The sequence below is a fragment of the Rhea americana genome, unplaced genomic scaffold, assembly GCF_003343005.1.
Source record: "Rhea americana isolate MKP2758 unplaced genomic scaffold, rheAme1 scaffold_168, whole genome shotgun sequence".
Lineage (NCBI taxonomy): Eukaryota > Metazoa > Chordata > Aves > Rheiformes > Rheidae > Rhea > Rhea americana.
The window spans coordinates 97,632-124,299 of NW_028185794.1; the positions used below are offsets into that span (position 1 = coordinate 97,632).

A 26,668-nucleotide genomic window follows, 5' to 3' on the forward strand; every position below is an offset into this window, starting at 1 on the left:
GACTATGCACTGCTTTATTAGGCAGTGGTGCTGCTCGCACAGCCAAGATGGTCACTATTTACATTTGGCAAAGGAAGGTGGCAAGTACCAAGCACCCACGTGGACTGGGGCCCCACCAGCCGGCCCAGCCCCCCAGCTCCTCACTAGCCRCAGGCAGGATCTGCCTAGCACCCCTTGCCCTCTGCCAGGGATGGCTCCAGGCTTCCTTGGCTGCAGGCATGGGTATTTCAGCTCCCACGTGCAGCACCATGGGTAGAGGTTTTCTCCCACTTTGTCCCGCCTCAGGCCTCTCCAAAGGCCTCAGCTTCAGTTCTTGCTTCCTGAGCTCTGCCCAGAGGCAGGCAAGGGCAGCAGGCAGCCGGCAAGTATGGCAGCAGGCCCAACTCAGCTCCTCGCACGGGGAAATCTCCTGTAGTCAGCCTAGAAGAAAAACCAGCACACAGGAACCCCACAAGAGCAGGAGAAGAGRTCTGGCTGCAGCAATCCCAGACGGTGGCAGCTGTGCCCAATGAGCCACTCATGGGCTGCCGGTCCTTGTCCTTGCCGAGCTCGTCCTTGGCATCACAGCACTCAGCCCTGAGGATGGGCCAGCTTTGGGTACACCCGGCCTCGAGCCAGGCTCATGTGGTGTATGGACTATAGGGTACGGATAGCCACCGGGTACAGCAAGGACATGTGCTCAGCCCCCTTGATGGGCAGCTTGCGGCTAGCATAGTGATGAATGATCTCCGGCACGCTGTCAAACGGCGGGCTGTGCTGACCCAACACGTACTTGTTCTCTTGAGTTCGGGACAGTTTCATATGCATGAAGCCCTGGCTGCTCCTGTAAGGAAAGATCGAGGCAGGGTTAGGGGAGGCAGCTTTCCCCAGCATCCTATCAGCTTTTACCCCATTTCTGGCCCCACCAAGCCTGGCAACCTGCCCCTACATCTCTGGGATGTGGATGGCCTCCTGCCTCAGCCACAACCATGCCCATGCTATGCCCATGCTGCCCCACATCCTCCCCTTTCCCAAATCTCTAGGCCTGTCCTCCTCCTCTAACCATGCATCTCTCCACCAATGTAGCCTGCTCTCCCCATGATGTGGGATGAAGGCCACAGCATGTGGGATATAGAGGGACATGCCCACGTGCGGCCATGCCATGCTGCACCAGAAGTGCCATGGCACTGCAGGGTACAACAAGCCCGTTTGGGCACAGGGACAGTGCCCAAGGCACAGGCAGAATGTGCATGGGCAAGGGAAGGAGAGGGGCTAGTGAGTCCAAAGCACACAACGAGGGCCTGGCTTTGGCTTGTGAGATGTGAAGTCACACAGAGTTCCAGACAACACGCAGATGATGGCAGTGGTGCACATTGTCCATGTAAACAGAGGCAGCAGGCCAGCTTTCCAACCCCCTTCCATGCTGTGGCTAAGAGGGGCCAGGTACAGAGCAGCAGGAGGCTCTTGCTGCAGGATGATGCAAAGGCAGAAGCTTTTGCCTCTTGCACACAGCTAAGTGCTTTTCACAACCACTCTGGTTCACACAGCAGACAGGCCAGGACTTGTGTTTGTGCATCCCTAACCACACCCTGAGGAAGCTGAAAGCGAGCAGGATGTCTCCTTCAGCCATGCAAGGGACCCATGCACCCCCACGCACACACATTGCAGGCTCCATAAAAACCCACTAAGCGTAGCAAGGCCATTTTCTGGCACAGCGCGGGCGCCAAGCCATCTGAGGCTGTACAGGCAGATAATGCCACAAGGTCTGATTCCAAGTGACGGGCTAATGGCCCTGTTGCTATTAATTTGTGTCTCTGAGGAGAGCCACAGCCTGTCTGCAGCGTCTGGAATGCACATTACGGCAAAATATTGATGACTTAAAAGCAGACAGGACCTCATCAGCAATGCTGAGCTGTTTCCAGCTCTGTATAGTCCAGTCCCATCCCCCCAGCTGGATCTCCTGAGGAGACGGTGCCCATAACAGACAGATTGGCTGCATTAGCAGAATGGGTTTGCAATCCATTTAGGAGCTGTTCAAGCTGAGAGGCAGGGAACAAGCTACCCTGAGGGGAGGCTAGGAGAAGTCAGGCAGGAGAGGCACAGTTCTCCGCAAGGATCCAGGCCAATGGACTACTGCACTGCCAGAAAAGCGATAGCACTCAGTCCGAYGAGAGCCATCAAATTCTCCGATTGGAGACCTGCCACATCCCACATCCCTCCGGATGCAGGGGAAGTGCTGCAGGGGTAGAGACGCAGAGGCCACGCTGCTTACACAGTGAGTGCTGGCATCCCGCAAAAGTTGTGTACATGAGCATTTTATCCATTCGCATGTGCATGTACCAGATCTTCACAAATACACACAGTTGCCCATCRGCACTGTGCCTTGTTGGCAGATAGACCTACCCCTTCCCTATCACTGGCAGTGGCAAGATGCACAGGTACAGGATTAATGTAAGAGGGCTGCAATATAGGTCCATGGAGAAGTGAAGTAGTAGGCTGTTTTGCCCAAATTGCTCCCTGGGTTTGTGTGACCAGGAGCTGGGCCACGGTTAGGGGACACCTTCCCCAGCCCCCAAGCTGCGGTCAGCACCAAGACGAGCTCAGAGACATCAGCAAGCACTGCCTGAGGATCCAACCAACACCAGACCCTCAAAAAGGTGCTCCAGAGACCACACTGCAAAACCAACAGCCTTGCTGCCAACAGCTGGGTTTGATGAGTACAATGCCAAGGATAAGACGATGCTCCTTCTAGGTAGCCTGCAGCCTCTGCCCCAAGTGCCCACAAGTCTGTGTGCAGACACRGACAGACAGAAGGACACAATCCTTCACAGTGTGGTCACAGCCACTGTTATACAGGCACGAACCTGGGAGGACTCGTTTTCAGAGCATTTGAGACAACAGTACAACTCTGCCTAGGACCAGCCAAGACGGCTAGCCTGCATCAGATAGGATTGTCATGGAAGGGTTAAATCCTTCAGGCTACCTGACATGCTATGGATACAGCTACTCCTGCTGTTCTCTTTTGTGTGTATTTTTCCTTTAAAGTGGCACAAAAGGACTTCAGGTCAATGCAGGAGTTCTCCTTTCAGACCATCTCATAGGCTGCTCCTCCTTTCTCCTCCCTCTCCCCCCCACACAAAAAAAAAAGAATAAAAGACGAGAGAGAGAGAGAGAGAGAGAGAGAGAGAGAGAGAGAGAGAGAGAGAGAGAGAGAGAGAGAGAGAGAGAGATGCAGTTGACCAGCTTACAACTGCATGAAAAGTGTCCTAGGGGGTTTATTTTGAAAAGACCCTACAGAGAAATGCAACAGAGTAAAAATCATGTTTTAGAGGCTGTGTGCTCTATGCAAACACAGCCAGTGGATAGGCAGCGTCCAAGTAGCTGCCTGGAGCTGCCTGGATGGCCTGCAGCATCCTCTCCACCACCAGAGAGACAGCCTTCAGGGAGCAGGCACACAGCTGGAAGGCTACATCCCAACCTCGTGTTCCATTTGAGAAGGGGCAATTCTTGGCAAAGAGGATTTGGCCATTTTTACCACAAGACCAAATATCAGCAAAAAGAGCTAAGATAAAAACAAAGAAATAGATGTTTAGAACACAGGGAAGACACGAGAGGCGTTCAATTGAGATTGAAGTATCTAACTTCTAGGAGAGAGCCCAAAAGGACCCAATGGTGAGGTGACCCAATGGGGGTGTCCTATCAGCATGAAGAGGGGCTTCAACTTGCCAAAAACAGGTGATGAGCATGACAACATATGGACAACTCTGTATTGGGAAGAGCCCCCTAAGCACACAGGCAATAGCACACTATGATGCTCCAGAGCGCAGCTAGGAACTACCACTGTTGATCTGCAAGAGGTTCAAGGCAGTATCCCACCAGGGCTGATACATGCAGGGACACACAGGACGTGAAGGCAACTTTGGGAATCTTAGCAGAGAGGTGATGAAAATACGAGAAATCCAGCAACATCAGTGCTTCCAAGTTGGCCCAWGGGTGAAGGCTCATCAACAAACCTACCGCAACCTCCCATCTTCTCAAATACATGTGGTGGCAAATGCTACCCACAAGCTGATGGCTGAGAGGACTTCTCGCAGTCTCAGACACAACCAGAGATTCATCACTTCTGTGACACCTGCTTCCAAAACGCTACTTTGGGAAACAGCTGCTGAAAAAGTGACTCTAGCAGGAGCAAATCATCATTCATATTTGTACAAATCAGAAAAGTTAATCTTCTTACCCAAGGCCTACTGACCTYTATTTGAAATTGCCTGAATTTGAACCTTGCCCCAAAAGGCAAAGATTAATTACTGGGGCATCACCAGATATGCAAAACAGTTACAATTAGAAAAAGGCCAAGAGGAAATACAGTGGGCCAGTAGAAGCAGTTTCTTCAGAAGAGCTCACAACCCAGGGCAAGGAAAAAATATTGAGAAAACTAAAATGTCAGGAAAAATTCTGACAAAAAATAATGAAAGCATTTTTTTTTTTTAAAAAAAAAGAAGGGTTTGTTGAGTAATCTAAAAGCTACAAGGGCAGAAGGAAGACAGAGAATATTTTCAGCTAAACGTCTGCCCTGGTTTGGTGTTGAAGGCAGCAAAAAAGTACAAAATAAAGTGAGACAAAGCAATCTGATTCCTGGTTATGGTATCAGGAAATAAGTGGAGAAAGCTCAAATCACCAGGGAGAAAGGCAGGTAGAAAAACAAAGTATATTAAGAAAAGCTCCAGGACGTGGCCTGTTGTTGGAGAGAGACGACTGAAGTGCTCAACACTTTTTTCACCTATGCCAGGAACAGAGTTGACATACTTGTACTGCAGGAGGGCAACAAGGTATTTACTAATCCATCTTCAAGACAGGAGCAGCTTTGATTTCATAGGGGGCTGCCCCAAGAGTCCCCCAAAAGCTGGATGGGGAGCTATGGGGAGGTGTTTTACATACACCTGGCACCTCTCTTCAGCGACACACGTGCAACACACTCTTTCTCTGGCAGGACTTCAACTACAATGCTTCATGCAGTTTCAGTGCTCCCGTTTTATAGAAATCCAGAAAACTTGGAGAGAGCACAAAAAATCCCCCAAGAAAAGCAAGCAGAAACCAAACTCTGCTGAGAGAGTGTGGTTTTCCTGCTGAGAAATCGAAGAAGCATAACCTGTTTTTTCAKAAAGAAAACTGAAAGGTAGCATCACTACACCGGGTCCCTGGAGGAGACCACCTTGGCATTCCTGGGTTGGACTTCATGGTGTATAATAAGGTAACTTCCCCTGCAGACAAGGTGTTTATAACCTCTTTTTTTCCTGCAATCAGTGGTCCAATCTGCAGCCTAAGAAGAGCTAAGCCCACACTGCAGACTTTTCCTTAGGAGCTTAACACAGTCTCTCTATGTCTTTGTCTCTCCCTCTCTCCTTCTTCCACCTGTCTGTTTTCATGGGCTGTGTAGGATGTCAGTACTTTTTAAACAGAGACCCTCTCTACAGTGTGGCTGAGCAACAAGCTACAACATTTAATTGGGCTGGGAGGCACAGAGGGATAGCCTCAATTCCATAAATAATGTGATCGCACAAACTTTTTTTTCCCATGAAACTAGACCAAAAAGGGATAACAAGAAGCCAGAACTGGAAGCTGTAATCAGGCACATTCGAATAAGTAATAAGGCACATCATTTTATCCATCTGGATTACTAACACTGCCAAGGGAAAACCCACATGCCTTCAGATCTGCAAGTCTTTCTGAAAGATACTTTTGCCAAACATCAAACCAAATGTCAAAAGCCCGTGTTACGCAGCGAAGAAATGCAAGCTTTGTATTATAGTGATTTATGAACATCCTGCAGTTGTCTCTAAGTTACCTCATTTCCCTCAGCTCACTGCCCAGTCCAAGGTGGCGCACAGCACAAGGAGAAGCACATGTGCACACTTACCAGTGGCCCACAAGTGTGGGAAATCATGGGTAGAAACCCACGCAGCTGTATGCAAAGGGCTGAGCACACGTCACTAGGCACACATGTGCRGTTGCAGCTAATTCACATCCGTGCATCCCGCAGCAGGAGCACGGCACAGCATTACCCGCACGTGTGTCGCTGAAGAGAGGTGCCAGGTGTATGTAAAACAGCAACCTGTTACTGGCACAGAGCAAATGCAGATGTGAACTGCCACCAAAGTCCCAGGCTCAGACTTCCCCGATGTCTAGCTGCCTCTGACGGCTGACAGCCAGCCTACAGGGAGCCTAAGACCAGGGAGATTTTCACATTCGGCTCACCACATGCAATACTGTTACTCCGGATGCCCTTGCACGCAAGTTGCTAGCACTCAGGGCCACGTGGCAGCATCATTGCTCCTGCGGGTACAGGACAGCACAGCCTTGGAAGTGCCAGCCACCCCCCGCCCTACAACCCAAGGCAAACTCACTCACTTCAAGGAAAGGGAAAAGTCGTTCTTGCTGGTCTCACTGTTGCGCACCAAGTAACTGGCCTCCTTACATAGCCTCAGCAGTGTCTCCGCATCTGTCCGGCTGATGGCCCCGTGGTACCAGCTGTAGGCAGGAGAGAGAGCAAAAAGTTGCTGGGGAACGACTGGTGCAGATGCCCCATGCTGGACGAGGAAAGCCCTAATGGATTATTTTTGTGCCTTGCAGCAGCAGCAACTCCAGCTCACTCAGCATCTCCCTTGAGACAGGAGCCATGCTCAGGCTAAGGGATACGGGTGAGAACAGGGTGGGGATGGGGGATGAGAAGCAGGTGCTGCACACAGGCCAAGCATGAGGAACGCAGAGGGCACAAGTGGACACCAGGACTTCAAGAAGGATGGCAGAAACAAATGGCAGCAGGCAGATACATGGTGCCAGGGAAGAAAGGAAAGGCAATAGCCAAGTTTGTCCTGGGCTTCTTCATGGCTTCATGATGGGGATCCCAGAGCATGCAGAGGGGTTGGGGAGTCATTTGGTGGCAGGACTCACCACTGGCTCTCCAAGGGCAGGGCCGGGTCAATTCTCTCCCCAAGGAATGGGGCCGGCTCCAAGCTTAGTGTCTTTGTGCTCTTGAGGCTGCTGGTCCCATGCCTGAGGGCAGCTCTGGCCTTCTCCTCCCTGCAGGGTGAAGTACGGCCGTATCCCAGGCCCTCCACTTGGCCTGTAAGACAGGCACATGTCAGAACTCAGAACACGCAGAGCAGCTTCCCCAGCAAGAACTAGGACCGACTGCAGGGTAGTGGGCTGGACTGAGAACAGGTCTGCCAGGATCCCAACTTTCAAGAGTATCTGCCACATGGAAGACACTGCAGCAATGCTTCTGGCCACAGAAACACCCAAACACATTTCACATCATGCTGGGTCTCCTCTCATTTCTCCATCCTCCTGGTCTAACAACAGACAGGCTAGGTCAGCTTTTGGACTCTTGCTCTCTACAGAGCCCCCAGATGCACAAGGTCAGGTCCACGCCAAGCTGGGAATTGGTGCAAACTGGAGTCTCTGCAATGCCTTAACTCCTGGAAATATTTTCCAGAGCACCTTCAAAAGCTATCCCAACCAAAGATTCAGTGATTGTGGTATATAATTAAGTACATCTCTCAAGAGAAAACACCAGCACTGAGAGGCTCTCCAATCATGGGAGGAAGAAGGAGGAAAGATGGAGTGCACAACTTCAGCTGAGAGCAAATGGGAGAAGCAATCAGTTAGGAAATGAGGGTCACGCTTCTACCTGCACAAGTGATCCTTCACCAGGAAAAAGAAATGAAAAAGAAAAAAAAAAATACCCTTCCCCTCGAGGAAAGAGACATTTCAATTCAGAGATGCTTCCCTGACACCTCCAAACGCCAGCATCGGATCCAGCTGCTGGCCTCCATGCAGGATGCTTGGAAGAAACACAGCCACCTGGTGTGGCGGGCCCTTTTGTCCTCCCATCTGCAAGGCACGTTGCCTCTGCGATGCCCCAACTTTAGCTCTGCAAGGGTGGCCGGGTTTTTTTCAAACAGCCTCTGGCAAAGCTACAGTGGGTTTGAGGCTCTGCAACTGAGATTCAAAGAGTGCTTGTGGGCACATCTGCAAGGTCAAGCACCTCCACGCAGCCACCCGAGACTTTCCACTGCACGTGCCTGGTCTCACCAAGCTTCCCACTGGCCAGCCTCTGCCTGCCTTGCCCGCAGCTCAGTCGGGGGAGGGATGGGGTGCACGAGTGGCAGGGCATTAGTGGAGATGTGCCCTGGGGACTCGGTCGCCCACTGAATGTTATTTCCTCACAGGATGATTTCAGCATTAATAATATTGTTTCTCTCTCCTCCAGAGAGTTCATTATTGCTCCCCTGCAACACAAGCCCCTTGCACAAATTACTTATCGATCGGGCAGCCGTGCATAGAGCTGACACGACACTGCTGGCAGCTAGAGACACAGGCGCCCTAAAGGCTGTTGAGCCCCAACGGCCTCCTCTGGCCTCTCCTTACCCCTAGGACAAGCCGCAGGCAGCTACTGTGCAGCCCAAATGCCTTTTCAGCCAGSGTCAGCTCGTTGGACGCTGCTGAGCTGCTTCCCCCCACACCCTCCCTCATTCCATTGTTTGGGATGATTTTGCCAGCACACAGCCCTCAGCCTGTTCCACAGGACCTGTTCTCTCGGGCTTATGGTGACCAGGAGCACATGAGCTTGAGGTAGCCCAAGCTGTGCCCTTCCACCCACTGCTGGCTCTGCATGTGGCCAGGGTGTGAAGCAGAGGCAAAGGCTAGAAGTACTCTTGGGCCCTGCGAGCACAGATAGGCCGCTCCTGAGGTGGCAAACCCAAGCGAGGCGAAGGTCACACTGCTGCGGGGCAGATACAGAAAGCTAAATATTGGCCATCAAAGCAGGAGGAGAAGGACATTTCCATCTAGCAGGGTGTCAGACATCATCTAAGGGGTCTATTCGAGAGAAATCTTGTCTGCACCCTGAGCAGACAAGTTTTGCAAATGAGGGATGCAAAAAAGGCAAGGTCTCACAGGTACTTCTACCCAGGAGAGGGTCACCAAGCACCCCAGCATGCCTTTGGACTGAGAAGAGAAGAAGGGAGGCAGAAGAAAACCTATCCAAAATCCTTTGCAGCTCTGCCTGGCTTAAAAATGGCAAGAAGGAGCCAGGGGATGAAGTGCCCAGCATTAAGTCTAGACCAGCAATGCCTCCAAAGCAGTCTTGCTTTTAACCTGCCAGGTTCAGTCTTGTACTTAACAACAGAACTTCAGTTTCAACTCATCACCTAAAAAAAATGGGACAATCATTAAAAAAAACAGTCAAAAGACTGAAGTGTTTGCTGGCACCAGAGACAGCTTAAAGTCATCATATTAGAGGCTCAGAACAAATGCATAGCACCTGTCAGAGAGAGGCAGAGGAAGAGCATATGATGAAACAGTATATTAAAAGAAGTCTCTTGGAATAAAAAGACATCTTTCAAGAAGTTCAAGTCTCATCCAGACAGAGAAAGTAGAAAAGAACACAAAACTCTGGCAAAATAAACTTAACACAACAAAGCAAGTCAAAACAAAAGAGGGAGAATTTGGGTTGCTAAAACCATGAAAAATGACAAATGATGTGTTCATCAGGAACAGGAAGCTTGTCAGAGTGACTGAAGGAATAAGAAACACTGAGGGAAGAGTGGGGGCTGTGTAGCAAACAAATTAAATTTTCTTGACAGAAGTTTCCACCTGCCAAGACTTTTCTTTTTTGGACACATTGAGAATTGATCTCCGACTGCAACATCCCTAAAARAGAATTTGGGACAATACCACAAACTGACTGAGGCAGATCAGCCACCTCACTCTAGTTCCCCTACAACTCACAATGAATACCAGCAGTCACGTGCAATCTCTTGCTCAAAACCACCCGGGAGGTAGCAATAGCCTTACCGATTTTCACAAAGCCCTGCAGGGGTCTGGGTAATTACAGATAAGAAAATCAGACATCTGCACCTGGTACACCGCAGCGTCTGTCAGGAGCAGAATTAGTGACACACGGACAGACACGGTACACTGCGGTATCACAACTGTTTCGTAGAGAAGTCATGTCTCGGAGATCTATCTGAGTCCTCTGAAAAAGCAGCAGCATGTGAACAAGGCCGACCCAACCAATACTGCATGGGTGGATTTTGACAAAAAACCCTCCCCTAAAGCTCTTTAAAAATCTAATCCACCATGGCATGAGAGCATGGCCTTTAAAAAATTAATAATTGGGTAAAAGGGAAAAAAACAATCATTGCTTTTTATAACAGAGATTAACCAGCGGAGTACAAGGGGGATTTACTCAGGGCCTCTTCCGCTCAACACACACAAGACGACTTTAAAACATGGCAAATCTGAAATGACAAAGCGTGCCTGCGAGATTCAGCTGTTCAGGATAGTAGTAGTGAGAGCTAGCCACCRAGGGTTCAGGAGGATTGCCTGCAATTGAGCAGCTAGGCAATAAAATAGGAGAGGAAATTTAACAGTGCTAAATGAAGTGATGCATATGGGGAAAAAATAGCCCTAACTTCAGTGGTGGGATCTGATTTAGCTGTTAGCATCCCTGTAAGAGACCTGGGTGTTCAGAGTCCCAAGAAACATTTGCTAACTGCTCAGTATTTGGCAAAAAAAAAAATAAAATAAAATCACCAATCACATGTTAAGAATTTGGGGGCAAAAAGGAGAACAAAGCAGAAGATAATAATTCTGTCACTGAATAAATCTCTGGTGCATCTTTACTACTGTGTGCAAAGAGGTATCGTATAACCAGAGGGGAGACAGAAGAGACAAGGACAAATGTCTCATGCCCTAAGGACAAGAGGCCAGAAGGAGCTGGGGGAAGGTGGAGGAGGACAGATGTCTGTAGAGCTCCTCATGGCACAGACACGGCAAAGCAGTTCCTGTACTGCTTTGCCAATGGCAATGGCAAGAGGCAGGGGAACATCAAATGAAGTTATCAGGGGACCATTTCAAACACCAAGAGGCAGTACTGGGGATCTCCACCATAGGATGCTGTGGACGCCAAGTGCTTAGATGGATTCAAAAGGTATTTGAAAAAACTCACGCAAGATCAATCTGCTATGGACTTTCAAATATAAAGCCAAGCCTGGTTCAGGCTCAGGTTCTGAGCTGCAGCTTACAGGACAGGAGGAGAATTTGTGCGGAAAGCATGAGTTTATGCTTGTCCATCTTAACATTCCTTCCTGGGTATCTGATGGTAGATGCTGTCAAAGACAGACTGATGAGCCTGATGGACCGTATGAGAGCCACAAGGCTGTCCTTGTACCTCTTTAATGTCAAGAAGAGAAGGAGAAGGCAAGAAACTGAAATAGCTAGTAAAGCCTTAGATGAACTCTAAGCACCTGGGCCCCAAGATGTGACCAGAGGACAGTGGGGCTGGCGAGCATTTTCACCACGTGACAGGGTCAGCAAGCTCTGAGTTGCCATGGCATCTAGAGCCTGGGTTGGCAGTGGGGCCAGCAAGGCAGGGTCCCATCTGGCACCAGCTCCAGCCTCCCCAAACACCCCGCTGGTCGCGCAAGACCCACCGTTGGCGTCTTCGTAGCTCAGTTGGCCATGCTGCAGAGGGACGGAGGCACCAGCCTCACCATCTGGGGGGCTTTCACCGCTGTCGAGCTGTCCCACTGGTGGTGGCCATGGCAGGTCTTTAATGACCTTGATTTCAACTAGATAAGAAGGGGGTGGGAAAGAGAAAGAAAGAAAGAAAGAGAAAGAGAGAGAGAGAGGGAGAGAGGGAGAGAGATTGAGAAAGGGCTTAGAAATAAATGTCAGCAACACGAGGCCTACAGAGAAGGATAGCAGTTGTAGCAGGGAAAGACCTAAGGACTAAACTCCCAGGAGCTTGACCACATGCAGCTCAAAGCCGGATGAGGCTTGTCGGGGTGGACAGCAAGGCATGTGGCCGAAGGGACCCACATCATCACAGGGGGCCATCGCAAGCAGAGCTAGGCCCAGGGAAGGCCACAGGAGCAAACTGAGCTGACCTCAAGGCACCACCCTGCCACGCAAAAGGCTCATGGTCTCCTCAGGCCTTGGAAATCATCAAGGAGGAAGTATTTGGAGCTGATGGTGCTCATACAGCTCTGCCATCTGCCACTTCATCCCTTCCTCAGCACCAAGCAGGAATAGGTCTGATGCAGGGTAAGTTCCCAGGGTAGAGACACTGCTTCTCCGTCAGGGCACCAGCTTTTCCAGCCAGCCTCAGCACAACCTCTGGAGCCGGGAGAGAGCCTGCAGTCTCTCCCATCCTATGTGCAAGTCCATCCAGTAGATCTAGGCTGAAAATCCCATCACAATCTGTCCTGTCTGTGCATTTAAATCCCCTCAGCCATCTCACCCCAGGCACCTCCTAGTCACCCAGCTCAGTCCAAGTTCCCATGCCACGAGACAGCAGGTTGCTCCCCAGGGATGTGCTCAGCCAGCTGGGTCCTGCTCCACAGCCAGAGGATGAGACAGAGGCACTGCGCACTGGGCTCAAAGTGCTTGCAAAGCTCCTGGGACCAGCCAGGTCACAGGTGGATAATGCACCATCAGCAATGAGAAGGTGGCAGCRGAGATGATCAGCATCAGGGAAGGGGGCACAGACTCTGCTCGTGGTGCATTAGCCTTGTACTAGTACCACATGCCCATCAGCATGGGATCTCGCAGATACAACAAGGGGGCAGAGGGCCAGTAGAGCGGTTCCAGCATCGTAAGAGGGGAGAAAAGTCCTGCAAGCAACACCAGGACCTACTCCAGTTCCAGGAGAAAACAACAAGCAGGTCCTAACACGCCTGAGGGCATGGCCTCCTGCTTCATGCCACACACAACTCATCTCCCTCACCGAGGGACATCGAGCAAGGCAGCTAATCCGCTCAAATCCACAGCACAGACATCTCAGCATAAACCCAGCATACTGCATTTCCACATCATGGAGCCCAGTGAGCCAAATCCTCAGCACAGCATGCTGTGGACACCTGGCTTTGCATCAATTCATGCTAGGACCCGGGAGTCCCAAGTGCCAATACAGACTCAACCAGATGCCACAGAGTCCAACTCACACATCTCCAGCTTGCAGAGCCCAAGCCCGAAACCTGAGTCACTCCCTCAGTTATGAGCCCCAATGTTGATGCTTCTCCACCTGCATCCCTGCTCAGCGCCAGCCACCACCAGCTTGAGTGCTTTGTGCACACTGGCAGCATTGCAGACATACTGCTGCAATTAAACTGCACCATAGATAAAAGTGTGGCAATTAGCCAGCGCTGGCACAGGAGCCAGCATTAATGCACAGCATGGATTTCCTCATTAACAAACACAAACGCAATCGATCCAGCAGCATGGATAAATAGGTCAAGGGGGTGGATGTTCTCCAGCCAAAGGCTCCCAGGGGAGTGACCAGCTCTTGCCCATACAACGGCAGACTCGCAAAAGAACGAATAAGCCTGAGCCCAGAGYTCAGCTTCTCCTCAGTGATTTGCGACAGGATGGGGGGTGACTCGCACTGGAGGCTCTGATCAGTTAGAGAGGGAAAGAGGCAATTAGAGCAGAGCTGGAGACGATGGGCAATGAACAGGCTGCCAGGGCAGCTCCAGCCACCAGTCCAACCAAACTGGCCAGTGGTATACCAGTTGTGTYCCTCGGTGCTCCCAGCTGGCTCCCATGAGCCCTGCTGAAGACAAACAGTCTCTGCAAGTGAAAAAGTCTTCCCACAATGCAGAGGTTGCCCCTACTCACCCCACAAAAACAAACAGAGCTCAACRAAGCAGCTTCCCTCCTCTGCAAAACACTATGCAACACTAGCAAGGAACAGCCTGTCGAGCTGCTTAAGCCATCCTTCTCAAACCACAGGCTGCCTCCACCCTGCTCACCTGCAAAAGCTTTAGAGATACGCTCCTTCTTCCACTCCCAGGGCTGGTCATACTCCTCAGGTGGCCGCTCATCATCCTCGGGCAGTCGGGACTCCCTGGGCCTTGGGCAAGCCGGACGGTCAATGTCCATGTCCAGCCCTCCAAGCACAGGCTCATAGGGAGTGTCATAGAGGTGTAGTGGCCGAGCTGGAGCCTCCCTGAAGCCCTTCTGGCGGATCTCTAGCACAAGACAAAAGAGAAGAGCATCAGCTTTTTGCCCAATACAGCCTGGCCACAGTCCCCAAAGCTGGATGAAAGGGCTTGCCTTCAGCTAAAGTTAACATGGGGCAGGGCACATCAGCAAAGAGCAGACTCCAAACCTCCAGAAAGCACCTGCCAGAAGCATCAGAGCTGGTTGGGAGCAAAAAAGCAGTGATATTTTCTTTTGTGGGAGCCAGGATGCTATTAACAAGCACCAAATGATGACTTCCCACCTGCCTCAGCCCAATCTGGGCTCAGGACTGACAGTGAGAAGGAGTTCCCCAGCTGCTTCATGGAGAGGAGACACTGAGATGCCAGAGACACCGTGGTGCGGGGAAATGCTACCCTCATGGGAATGCAGATCTATCTCCAAACACCCAGGTGTCACCAGACAGAAGTATCACAAGAAAAAGTGGTCAGGACACCTGGGTTCACCCTGCAGTTCTGTTCAGGCTGCAGAGTGGAGCTGGCTACCGCTGTCAAAGGCTCCAAGTTCTTTGGAGGAACAACAGGAAATGGTGTATCTTGGAGGACTTYGTCAGAGGACATAGAGGGAACTAAGCCATGGCACTATGCTGGGCACAGCTCCAGACAGGTCTCTTGGATGGACACTGACACTGGATGCACTGCAGCCCTTCCCCGATACCCCTAACCAAAGGGAGCTTGTCTCTTGGGAGCCAAACTCATCCATCAGGWAGGAAAGCACAGTCAGCCTTGCTGCCATCCCACAGCATCAGGATCCCTTCCTTCCCGTGGCACACCCCCAGTCCGAGGCAGCCCTGCAAAGCAGGTCCGCAGGGGCAGAGCATCCCAGCTACAGGGTCCGCACGAGCAACAAGGACAGGTTTATTCCCTGAACATCTAGCAAGGCTATTCTGGAAAAAAAAAATCTGAATAAAATGCCCCTCCCTCAATTTAACAGGAATGCAAGTCTCCCCACAGACACAAGCAGCCTCTTTGTTGCTGATTTTTCCAAAAAAGCAACGCTCTTCTCCAGAAGCTGTTTTAGCTTTCCAAAACCATTTGCTGCAAGAAAACCACAAGTTTGCAAAGCAGAATCAGAGCCTGGAGTGTGCAAGCTGGCAGAACAGCCCTGCATGTGCTGCTGCAGGGAGAGCAGTACCTTTGGGAGCACACGCTCTCACCTCTCCTGCTTGCAAGCCATAAACAAGACCACTGGGGACCCCACTGCTGCAGCAGACAACAGCAAGTTCAGGACCAGTCATAACTGAATTAAATAGCTCCCACGACCGTCTTGTATTATGCAAGACATATCAAATGTCAGTATTGGAAGGCAGGTCTCTCATGGCTCAGCCTTGCCAGGCCATCCCACTGCCCTCAGGGTGAGTCGGCAAGCAGGCACTTCGACCCCGGAGGTGGTACTGCAGCACAGAGCTGAGCTAAGGATGACCAGCAGAAATACAGAGATGCCTTTACTGCTTCAAAAGCACTCTGGCTGTGGCAAGCTCCTCATAGGTCCTGCTGAGGAAATTTGGCTTCTTAAGTGGCTATGCCCTCTTGAAGCGATCTCCTAAGTTTGCCAGCCAACTCTCAGGAGCTTTGTCTTGGGGACTTGGCACCAACTTATGTTGTAGGCTAGGAGGAAGACAGTGCACTGGCCACTAAATTCAAAGAGCAGTGGCAATTAGAGACACTAAGAGTGCATTGGCCTTTGCAGAAAGCATTTAATCTTACCAGCCATCATCTTCTGGGCTTCATACGGCTCCATATATCCATCATTCTCCATCACCTTCTCAAGTCCTGTCTGGCTACCAGCCACTTGTGTAGCATCGAAGGGATCTGCATAGTCCTCCAGGACAGCCAGCTGGAAGAAGGACACGATAGAAGGGTTAAGGTACTCCCTGACTTCTCTGGAGCACTAACGGCCACATTAAGTCCCCCTGAAACATCACCATCTCACCAAAAGCTCTGCTGCGAGAAGCTGGAAGTGGCAGGAGGGGCCTCCCGAGGCCAGCAGGGGGTGAACACTTCTGATATTGATTCTGTTACAGACCCCTCACAGCAATGCAGACCCTTCCTTGAGTAGCCCTGCAGCCCAGGAGCAAAAGCAAGGTGGCCCATCAGCATGAGCTCAGCCTCACACCCAGAGTGCAAAGGCACCCGCAGCAAAGCGAACCAGYACCGAGAGCCTGGGAAAAGCACAGGCTGTTGCCTCCTGCTTCCCTTTTGTGTCCTTTTTTTTAAGCAAAGTACTCAGTAGGCTTCGCCATGCTGCCTGTATCAGAGCAGCTCCACAGAGCAGGTGCTGGGAGCCTGCTGCTTTCCAAGCCGGCTGTGCTGCCAGGCACTAGCACGAGGCGCACAGCAGTGGAAACGCTCCAGCCTTTGTCCCGAAATCTGGGCCASAGCCAAGCAGAGCAGAAGGCAGCCTGGCCTCCTCCGTTAGCATCAGCTCGGTGCTGGCAGAGTCGCCAGTGCCTGCACAGACGCCCAGGCAAGGGCCCTGCTGCGGCGCGAGGCCACTGCAGCCACTGTCCCCTTGCCAGCACCACACACAGATGCTCTCTGGCAACCTCGCCAAAGGCATCACAGTCRAATTTTCTGCATCCGAGGTGGAAAAGGGGAGCATGTGGCAGCCTCACAAGGCCAGCTTGGTCYTGCACAGCTACAGGCGCCCAGGCTTCCAGCAAAGAGGTGTCAGCTGGCACAGCTGGTTATTTTCCATGGCTCCCGCAGGCTTCACAACACAGTGGGAAAACGTTTCTTAACTAAATGGCTACAAATAGCCCAGCAGTTCCCCTCCACTCCCTCCCAGGTCTCTGCAGGACCACCACAAGCATCCCAAGTTATAAGATGGTAAATTCCTCCAGGAGACCAGGAGTCCAAAGACCACAGGCCTGAAAGCCTCTCAGGCACGACACCGCAAGAAGGCAAGAAAAGAGCCCARAGTTTTACCCTTACAGACAGCTGATGCCACAACAAGGTACGAGGCAAGACAACACATCACRGAGCTTGGTCCTCCCCAGCCTTCAAGCCACACTCCTGCTCCTCAGCATCTCAGCAGCCTCCAGCGGGCAGTGGCAGCAGATCCCAGTAAGCCTGGAGCCCCTATCCTGCATCCCCCCAAAAAACAACTGCCTAAAACAGGGGCTGAGAGCACCCAAACACCTGAGCTTGCTGGTGCTGGGCTGCAAACCCACAATGCCAGAGCCTTGGGCCAAACCCACAATGCCAGAGCCTTGGGCCATAGAGTCAGATGGATTTTTCCTCTGCAACACTGGCTGCCTGGAACTCCCGCCACCAGGGCCAGCTGGCCAAGCACAGCACAGGGCCGTCTAAAGCCACACTATTGTCACGCTTGTGCCAGGCCAGGAGAGCCACCTCAGGCGGCCTTAGAGGCCCAGGCCACTCACAGATTCATCTTGGGGCTTAAAACAAAAACCTCTTCCTCCTTCCGCTGCAAAAGAGCCCAACGATAGCCCTGAGGAACAGAACGCAGCAGGAAAAGCAAACCGGAAGCGGAGGTGTAAACACCTCGCCAAGGCCCCGAGCCTTTGCATCTCCCTGAGCCCCCAGAGGAACGCTGCTGCTCGGGCCCTTGCTTGCTCCGGGGGCTCCCCGGGCACAGGAAGAACGGCTCAGTCGCTGCTCGCCACCAGCCGGCCCGGCGCCACGGCCCTCGCGGCAGCCCAGCCCAGAGCGGCGGGGAGCCAGGGCGGCTCGCCAAGCCCATCCCCTCCGTACCAGGGCACGAGAGGAGCTGCGCAAGCCACAGCCAGCCCCGAGGCTTGCAGCCATCCTGGCTGAGAGCAGCAGGGAGGGGGAGGTTGGGGGGGCAGCTGCAAAACCCAGAGCAAGTGAACGCCGGCGCGGGCTGGAAGCCAGCACGAGGAGACATGGCTGCGAGGAGTAACGGCCTTCTCCAGATGAGAAGGAAAGAGCAAAACCTCCTGCTGGCCCTGCAGGCAGGGCCTGGTGCCAGTGAGCCGGGACAGGGCTCCAGGAACAGCCAGCGCCTGGCTTGCAGTGGGAGACAGGAAATCTGCTATTACTGCTCTCTGCTCCATCATCCAAGGGAGACGTGGCCAGCCCTGCCTTGCTAAGCTCAGCGATTCCTCGAGCACCAGGCTCCCAGCAGGGAGGGCACTGAGCACCCGAAGGGCGATTAAACCCAGGGGACTGTAGCACTTTGCTCATTGCCACCAGAGCATAAGTGCTCCAGGAAAGTCAGAATTGCTCTTTACTTTTCAAGCCGTTAAATTGCTGGACCTGTTCCCCCCTCCCCCTCGTCCCTGCCACCTCCTTCCACCCCGCAGCAAGATTTAGTAGAGGAGCGTTGTGTTTGCACAAAACCCAAATGTGTGCTGTCTCTGCTGCTAAAATCCCAGTTAGATCTAACGCCCACGTGGCAGGAAGATGAGTGACAGCAATTGCAAATTCACTGCGGGAAGCCCCTCCAGAAAGCTGCTCTCTAAACTCCCTTTCTCTCTCTAAAGCAAAGAGGGACTTGGCCCGTCATAGCTTCCATCCACCACCTGCGAGATACCAAGGCAACACGCCGGTGCCCACAGCTCTAAAGCACCAGGAGATCGCACAGGCTGAGCCCACATTTTGGAAAGCTGGTTCCTACCCAGCAAAGAGCCTTTGATACTGCTGCAGCGTGATCAAAAAGCACAGTCCGGAAATGGCGACAGCTCATTCGCACAAGCATTAGTGCAAAGGGACACACAAAGAGGTAGGCACATGTATCGACACGCACAAAAGCGCACAGGCCCTGCTCAACACGCGACAGCCCGCAACATGAGTGGACGTGCGGCATGGCACTGAACCACCCCAGCAGCAGATGTGGCCCTTCCCCACCAGAGAACTGGCAACAGTGCAGCRCATTCCCCCAGCCAGCTCTTGGGACCATGCCCCAGGCATCACCCTGGGCATGCCGCTGTGGAGTAACTGAACGCCTGCGACTGCAAAGAGCATTTCTAAAGAGGAGTGTTGGGCATAGTGCCTCGGACTGCACAAAACCTGTTGGCAAAGAGCTCTGCTATCTCCAAGTTTGCTGCAGGGCTGTGAAATGTGTCAGGATGATCCTCCTGGGGTCAGAAAGGGGTTGTCTGCTCTTTCTTCCTCCCCAGAGCGAAACCTGCCTGCATTAAAATCTGTCACAAACCCCATTTCCTAGATGCATTTTGCTAGATACACTTACACCTAGCTTGCTGCTGATGCTTGTCCTGTACCCCTCCCTCTCCCACCCCATGAACACTGAGCAGCTCCGGACAAGACAGGGCACCAGCACAACAGCTTTGCAGTCAGGAGACTGCACATGTGGCATTCGCTCTTCCTAACTGGTGGGCAGCCCCCCTGCCTTGGCAGTCCTGCAAAAGCCAGGAATCACCCCATCTCCCCAAAGCAGCAGTCTAAAATCCCAGCTAACCCACTTGTAGAACAGAGCTGCCAGATCATCTCCCTACCCCTGCTGCCAAGTTCATTGGCAATGTCAGCAAAAACACTTAATTTTTTCTCCAGTATTTCCTACCTGCCTGCATCCAGTTTCATAAGGAGGGAGGGATATGCAAGCCCCAGCGAGCTTGCAGAGAGTGGCGCCCACTCAGGTGCTTTTGACGYCAGGTCTAGAAAGCAGAGCAAAGATGAAAAATCCCAACAGATCTCTGCTGTGAACTCTCTAAGTGACCTAAAACCAGATATTTTCTTCCAGTGGGCTGCAGAGACACTCAGCAACAATTAGATGGACACTACGCAAGTAAGACGCAGTTTATTAAGATTAGCTCAGAACTAGAGCCAAGATGACTGATCAGATACCTGAGTGTCCACATTCTCTGGGTTTGGCGGGGTTTCGCTATGTTGGCTTTACCCCTCCAATACCTCAGAGTCGTGAAATAAAGCAAGAGAGAACTGTACCCTGAAYACTGAGGACGAAAGGAGGCATCACCTCGTTCACCTGTGCGGGCAATGAGGCAGGGCTTTTAGAGGACAAACAGCAGGCATCATGCAATTACCAATTGTATCCTAATGCATTTGCAGATGGGGCACAAATTAAGGTTGCCCGGGCAACTGGGAAGCTGACATTTCCTAATCCGAGCTCCAGACTTTGGGAGCTGTGTGGGGCTCCTCACTGCAGCCACTTTGCCCGCAGTCACTCAGGCAGCCACCAAGCGCGAGAGGGGGGCCGCGGAGCCGCAGCCRTCACCGCAGTGACCCCCCAGCGCCTCGGAAGCAACTGTTCCCAAGGGTATCGCGCTCCATCTTGGCATTCAGATGCTTTACTCACCCACAGCATCGCAGAAGGAGCTGTTCACTGCACCCCACACTGCTCAGATGCCCTGGCTACCAAGGCATTGCCAGCAATGACAGATAGGATAGCATTTTCCATCCTCTCCTCCAACAGCAGAGACAGAAAAGCTCTAGTTAACAGCTACGTTCTGCCCTGGTGCTGACATGCACAAGACTTGAACATCTTTTGTGGCAAGAGTCAGAAAGAGCAGGGACCTGGCAGCCCAGCTCTCCACATAGCTCCCCCAGAGTCAGGCTGGTCTGCTAAACCCATGCTTGCTCCCTCTCAAATGCGCCACAGGCTTATTTGCTATATTTGAAACAATTCAATGTTATATCTGAAACAGTTCCAAGGTCCCAGGACAGCGCTCTGCACAGAGCAGTCAGGCCTCTGTGGCACCCGGATGCATTTGGGCACATCCTCCTCGGGCACCTGAGGATTTTTCATGCATTTATCTACCATGCTACCACACACTCAGGTCCCTAATGCAGCACTAAGGCTTGTCTTCCTCAATTATTTATGCTCCCTGTAAGAAAAGGGAAAAAAAAAACACAAGCAAGATTAAGGTGAGAAAGAGAAGCATTAAATACGCATTGCACAAAACACTTGACAAAGGGGGACATTCAAAACCCGACATGCATGGCCGCTGCTCCACCCCGCGCTCACATATCGGACTTGCACATAGAGCATGGGCAGTATTTTGATGATCACCTTGGTTGGCGAACCAGGGAAGAGCAGGGGTCAGAATGCCGGAACTGCTGCAGGCTGTACCAATGCCAATCTTCCAAAGCAAGGTACAGGAGAGCATGCGCACACACACAGGGTGTGCGCACAGGTATACAACTTGAAATGCAACCACAGCAAGAGCACGTACTAAGCTTGCTGAAAATCTGAGGCTGCAGAAAGCTGGCAGAGCTGAGGGGCCAGCAAAGCTGTTTTTACACTGTACACCAGCGAGCAAGACAGATGGCAGCTATCCAAGAGAGAGTTCATGGTTTCAACAGAAAAATCCCAGGTCAGAGTTAAGGCTGTTTGCACTCTCTTACCTACAAATGTCCAAGCTGCTATCAGTTTTTGCTGTAACAAGACACTCTGCTTTATAGAGAGGTCTATTTCTATCCAAAGGACATCTGGAGAGATTCTTCATTTCATAAACAACCAATGTTTCTTGCCCTGGAGATAACGTAGCTGTAGTATTTCCCCAGATTGGGGCTGCAATACTTTGTTTCGCATTAGAGCCACTCTAAGTTACAACCGAACTTGGTTTGCTCTCTCGTGGGGTGTAAAAAATGCCCAAGATTTACCTTAGCCAAAAAGCAAATTCTGCTGGCAGAATTACACCGCTGCCTCTGAGCTTTCTAAGGAAAGAGACTCCGCCAGCTTGGCCTACTGGGACACTCTGTGTCCCTACGCACAAAGTGGCACTACAGAGTGAAGCCCGCCACCGCCTCCAAGGACATGCACCTGAAGAAAAGCACAAGGCTGTCATCTTACAGCTCACTGCTTTTGGCAGAAGTCAAAGCAAAACGTAAAAGCAAAGTAAGTGCTGGTCTTCCAAGCAGGGAGCTGATTTCTTCCTGGACGGTTCCTGAGGGGTAAGGTCAGGCCAGGATGTGCAGTCGGGAGCTAGAGCCAGGGTGCATACTGCAGGATGGCTGCATCCCAGGGCGCAGGGCACTGGAAGAGCATTGCCCGGTGCGGACAGCACAACATCTTGCAGGATGACTCAGTTCGGGGAGGCTCCTGCAGGAAAGACACACACCCAAGAGCTTCCTGGCCGGCTGTTCCCACACCCTGCAGCACTGACCCTGTGAGCGCCAAGCAAAAACTCTGTGCTGGAGGATGCCAGACCTTAGGCCAGGCCCTAACTCACAGCGCAACTGATTGCAAACAAGAGCTGGGCAAAAGGCAGCACTCAGAAGACAGCCTGCAGAGCTGTACATCCCTGTGCTGTGGTCCCTTGTCCCCACTGCCTCTGGCACATAACAGCTCTAACAGATCCCATGGCAGCCAAGGAAGAGAACAGTGTCACTGAACAAGACAGGCTCCAAGTGCTCTGCCAAAGGGCTGAGCACACCAGGGTCCACCCAGCAGCATAGGCTAGCAGGCTGCAGTAGTCACCCACTATATCCTTGCTGCAAGCAACAGCTCCAAGAAATGACCTCATCCCCAAGCACACCAGGTCCTGGGTTCAGGCACTCACATGTCCCCACACTCTCTTGCACAGGGAGATCCTTCCCCAGAAAGAGGCATATCCTCTCTCCACTGCATCAAGGAGTGTCCTGGGGACATTACTCCTCACTCCTAATCCAAAACATTGCCCAGAAGACAACATCTCAAAGGGACCAGCCTCACTCAGGTGAGTTGCACAGGCCCAGTCCATCATCCCCTGCTGCAGGCAAAGAACCGCCTAAAGCAAGCAGAGGGAGAAGGAGCTGTGCTGTCCACTCCATGCCCAGAAAGCCTTCAGCTTTACAATAGAGTGGGAGCAAAGCTTGCCCTAAAGTACAGGGGCAGGCACTGCCCATCCCCACAAGACACTGCAAATCCCACACGATGCAGAAAGATGCAACGATTCACTCGACAACAGGCAAGCTGCCTCCTTCACCTGCCCTCAGCCAGGTACAGCACTGACTGCTCCTGAACTCACCAGAAAACACACGCTCAAACACATCCAGTGGGGCTCCTGGCCATGTTGGTCAGCAACCCTACATGTGTCTAACCTTCAACACCAGGCTCAGTCTGTTCTCCACATCATAGCCATCTCCAGCATTGGGATTTCCTGGCCCTCCTGGGAAAAAGGATCCTGCAGTTCCTGCCAGCCACCTTCTCTGGTTTCCATCTCACTGCAAGGGCAACTCACTCAACCATCTCTTCTCCCCAGTACCTGTACACAAATGAAACCACTGTCAGCTGCATGCATGTGGCTCAAACAGGAAGGATGCCATTGCCAAGATGTTTCTGCCCTGTCCTGAATTCTCCAGAAAGGGCAGCATGGCCAGAGTGGGTATGGAGTTCCCAGGGCATGTGCTCCCCATCCTTGAAGTGCAGCATCTGTAACACAAACCACACTGCTCTGGCCAAACTGCACAGCCAGGATCCTTGCAGCTGGAATTGTGGCTGCTCCTTCCATCCCTGCCCCTCCTTGTCCTCCTTGCTTGGAAGGGCTGCAAAGTTTATTAGCGTGTTCTTCACTGTCAGGTCTTTAAGGAAGATGTTAAACAAGCCCCAGCAGCTCTAAGAGGCCAGCACCAGACACTCTGCCTCAGAAGCTATCGTTACACCCGCCCCATGCCCATACCTAGCAGGTAAGGTATCTCACTTCAATTCCTACTTGACATCCCTAGCCAATGCCCCACTAGTGTCTCTGTCATAAGCAACAAGCCTCTCTGCTCCAACACAGCTTTGCCTGCACCTAGACTTATTTTTTTCCCTTCACCTCCAGCATCACCACAACTCGCAGTCCATAGCCACGAGCTTGCTGGAGTCCCAGTCCCTGCAGCAAGTAGAAAGCAGAGCTGTGAGCAGTGCCTAGCACCCCTTCATTAGAGTGGGTGTGCTGAAGCTCCCAGCACAACCCACAGTGACCTCCTAACTTGATTTGAAGGATTCAGCAGAGGTTCCATCCATGCCCCAGTTTGCTTCCTCTGCTCCAGCACACCTTCACAGTGTCATCAAGAGTGTGATATTAGGGATGTAAGCAACCATCTAGCAGGTTGCCCTCCATCTTCCTGGGAGCTGAGGAGCCCAGACTGAGCTCCAGCCAAAGCATGGCCTCTGATGAGGAAGGAGCAGCCCCAACAAACCACCTCCCAAGCACCCAGGGATGCTCAGGGCTGCATCCTCACCAGAGAATTCTGTGTGTGCTCTGACAGTCCACCCAGGTCCTGCCCTGCTATGCCACATCCAGCCAAGCACTGTTCTCAAGGCCACCAGAAAGGATCACCAGCCCTCACAGCAACTGGGGAACCTTCCCCACTGCTGACCCCAACTCAGGCACAGCAGATGTGAGGCAGAAACGATGTCCAAGCCAGACAGAAATGCTCCATGTGATGGATACTCCTAGGCACTTCCAGGAAAATAGTTTTAATAGGCAGCTGCATGCACTCTCCCATATTCCCACCCTATCTCCAGCTTTGCCAACCAGCCTCTGGAGCTCTGCCTTTGTCCATCAGATACCAGCGTCCTCAAGAATCAGAAACCTACTCCCCGCAGAGGCACGTAGGAGATCAGGAGATAATCTGATTACTGTCTGCCTTGGTTAAGACGAAGGGCCTTCTTCAGCCTCATGCTGTTAGCTGCGTTTCCACAGATGCCTCACAGCTTTGGGCTCTTCTGTAAACTTTTCAATGTCTCCCCAGTCCTCTGACACTCAGAAAGCAAGAGTCAGGCCTGGCTGCAGCAAGGAGTACCTGTCAGAGTTCCCCATTTCCCACAGCTCCTGTTCAGCCCTTCACATACCACAGCCCAAGTCCCTCCTACACTTACAATCCTGGTTCCTCTGATCTGACAGTGCATATTCCCATGTTGTCAGAGGAAAATCATTTAAACGCCCTGGGCCTGCCATAGTAAACCATACCCCTGCAACAGCACCTTTACTCCCTCCTTACCCTGTGCTGCTAGCTGACTTCCCTTAGCAGCCAGTGTCTATTTACAGTTTTGAAGATCTTTGATGAAGAGAAGGTCTCTGCCATGCCCCTCTGGAAACCTCATGAATGGCAATTATTCATTAATAGCAACTTTCAAAGATCCATCAGCTGCAAGTTTTTAATCAGCTTAAAATACCCCCAAGTGGATTTTTGCCCAGTACTTGTTTAATCAGGATGTCAGGCCATGCCAAGACCAAGTATATTATTATTATATCAACAATTCCCTCCATCAACCAGATCTGTGATCTTGTCAAGTTCATTTGACAAGCCCCGTCTTGCACGTTGCAGCGCTGACGGGCACTAATTACCCCTCCTGCCTTTCTTTGCACAGTCCCCCTATCAGCTTCTCCACGATGAGGCCCAGGACAGGCGGCGGCAGCCCGAACGCGTTTATCCTCCGGCTTCTTTCCCAGCTCCCCGCACCAGCCAGAGCCTGTCCCCCCCTGCTCGGAGCCTCTCCCTTGCTCCTGCTCCTCACCTCACCACGGACTTTTCTCTCCTCCCGCGCGCCATGAGCTTTTCAGACCATCCGCGGCAGCAGGCCTGCTGGCAATGCCGACTGGCAGAGCAAGAGGGAGCAGGCAGGCACTGGTGACACCGAGCTCAACTCTTACCCCCCGAGAAGGCAGCTCCAAGGCGGCAGACAAAAGAGGCGCAGGCACTTCCTGACAAAGCAGCACAGCAGCTTTGAGAGGCCCATCCACCAGCGCCCGCCTGCGCCGCAGCTGGCACAGGCTAGCCAGGGCCCTGGCGAATGAGCTGAGAGGAAGATTCGCGCTGCCTTTCCTGTGAACGCATGCAGGCGGGAAGAAGGCCTGGGGGTAACCGGCCTGAACGCGGGAGGCTACTGGAGACGGTCTCGCGCTGCACAGTGGAGCCTTCCTGAGCTGCAAGCATACAACGCAGGCTGCCGGTCTTCACCTCTGTGCAGCACTAAGCACTTGCCTGGAAAGAAATCACCATGGAGCAAGGTTTGGGGGGGGGGGAGGGGGAAGGAGACGGTGCACGGAGGCCAGCAGGCCCTACATATCCAAGTAGGCACGTTTCTTGCTGGGGATTATACCTGCCTCCTGCGAGGAGTTGGAGGAGACAGACAGAGGCGCTTCCGCAGCGCCCGCAGAGCTGCTGTTGACATCTGACTGGCATGTTATTGCTGCCAGGACAAGGGATGGAAAGCAGGAGACCTCTCAGAGCCCAGCTGCTCCACAGAGGCATTTTGGGAGCTATTTCACCACCAGTACTGCTCCCAGAAGTGCGCCCCTTACCCTAGGCAAGCCCTGGGGCTGCAAAGGCCCCGCTCAGCACCAGGTTCAACCTCCCCCTCCAACAACCAGGGGGGACTTCAGCCCTGCTGCTTGCAGCCAGCACGGGAGCAAGGAGGGCACAGGCAGTGGGATCAGGAGCCTCCTCCTCCCCAGACTGTGGGGTTGGAGCAGGTTCCCCCAGCGGTGAGCCTGGTAGATCCCCAGTTTGGCGCCTGGAGCACCCCAAGCAGTGGGGCCGGAGGGCCCCGGAGAGGCTGTCGCAGGCCCGCACCAGCCACGGAGGGCTGCCCGCTGCGAGGGCTGCTGCCCAGCAGGGAAGCGGCCCGCGGGGCGTCCCAGGCACCCGCGACCAGTGCCTCCCGCTGCAGAAGGGCCCCCGGCCCGGCACACTCACCTCCTGCGGCGGTTCGGCGGGCGGCTCGGGGCCGGCCGGGGGCGAGCCGGGGGCGGCGGGCGGCGGCGGCGGGC

General features: G+C 52.7%; 1 protein-coding gene across 1 annotated transcript; it reads right to left on the reverse strand.

Moving 5' to 3' along the window:
• Positions 1-26,666, reverse strand: SHF (Src homology 2 domain containing F; the record flags this gene model as incomplete). Its single annotated transcript, XM_085300752.1, has 7 exons — positions 1-823; positions 6,388-6,507; positions 6,931-7,102; positions 11,478-11,615; positions 13,797-14,015; positions 15,732-15,861; positions 26,595-26,666. Coding segments are annotated over 7 exons (1,038 nt in total), but the record flags the coding sequence as incomplete, so codon positions are not given.
• Between the last annotated feature and the right edge of the window lie 2 nt (positions 26,667-26,668).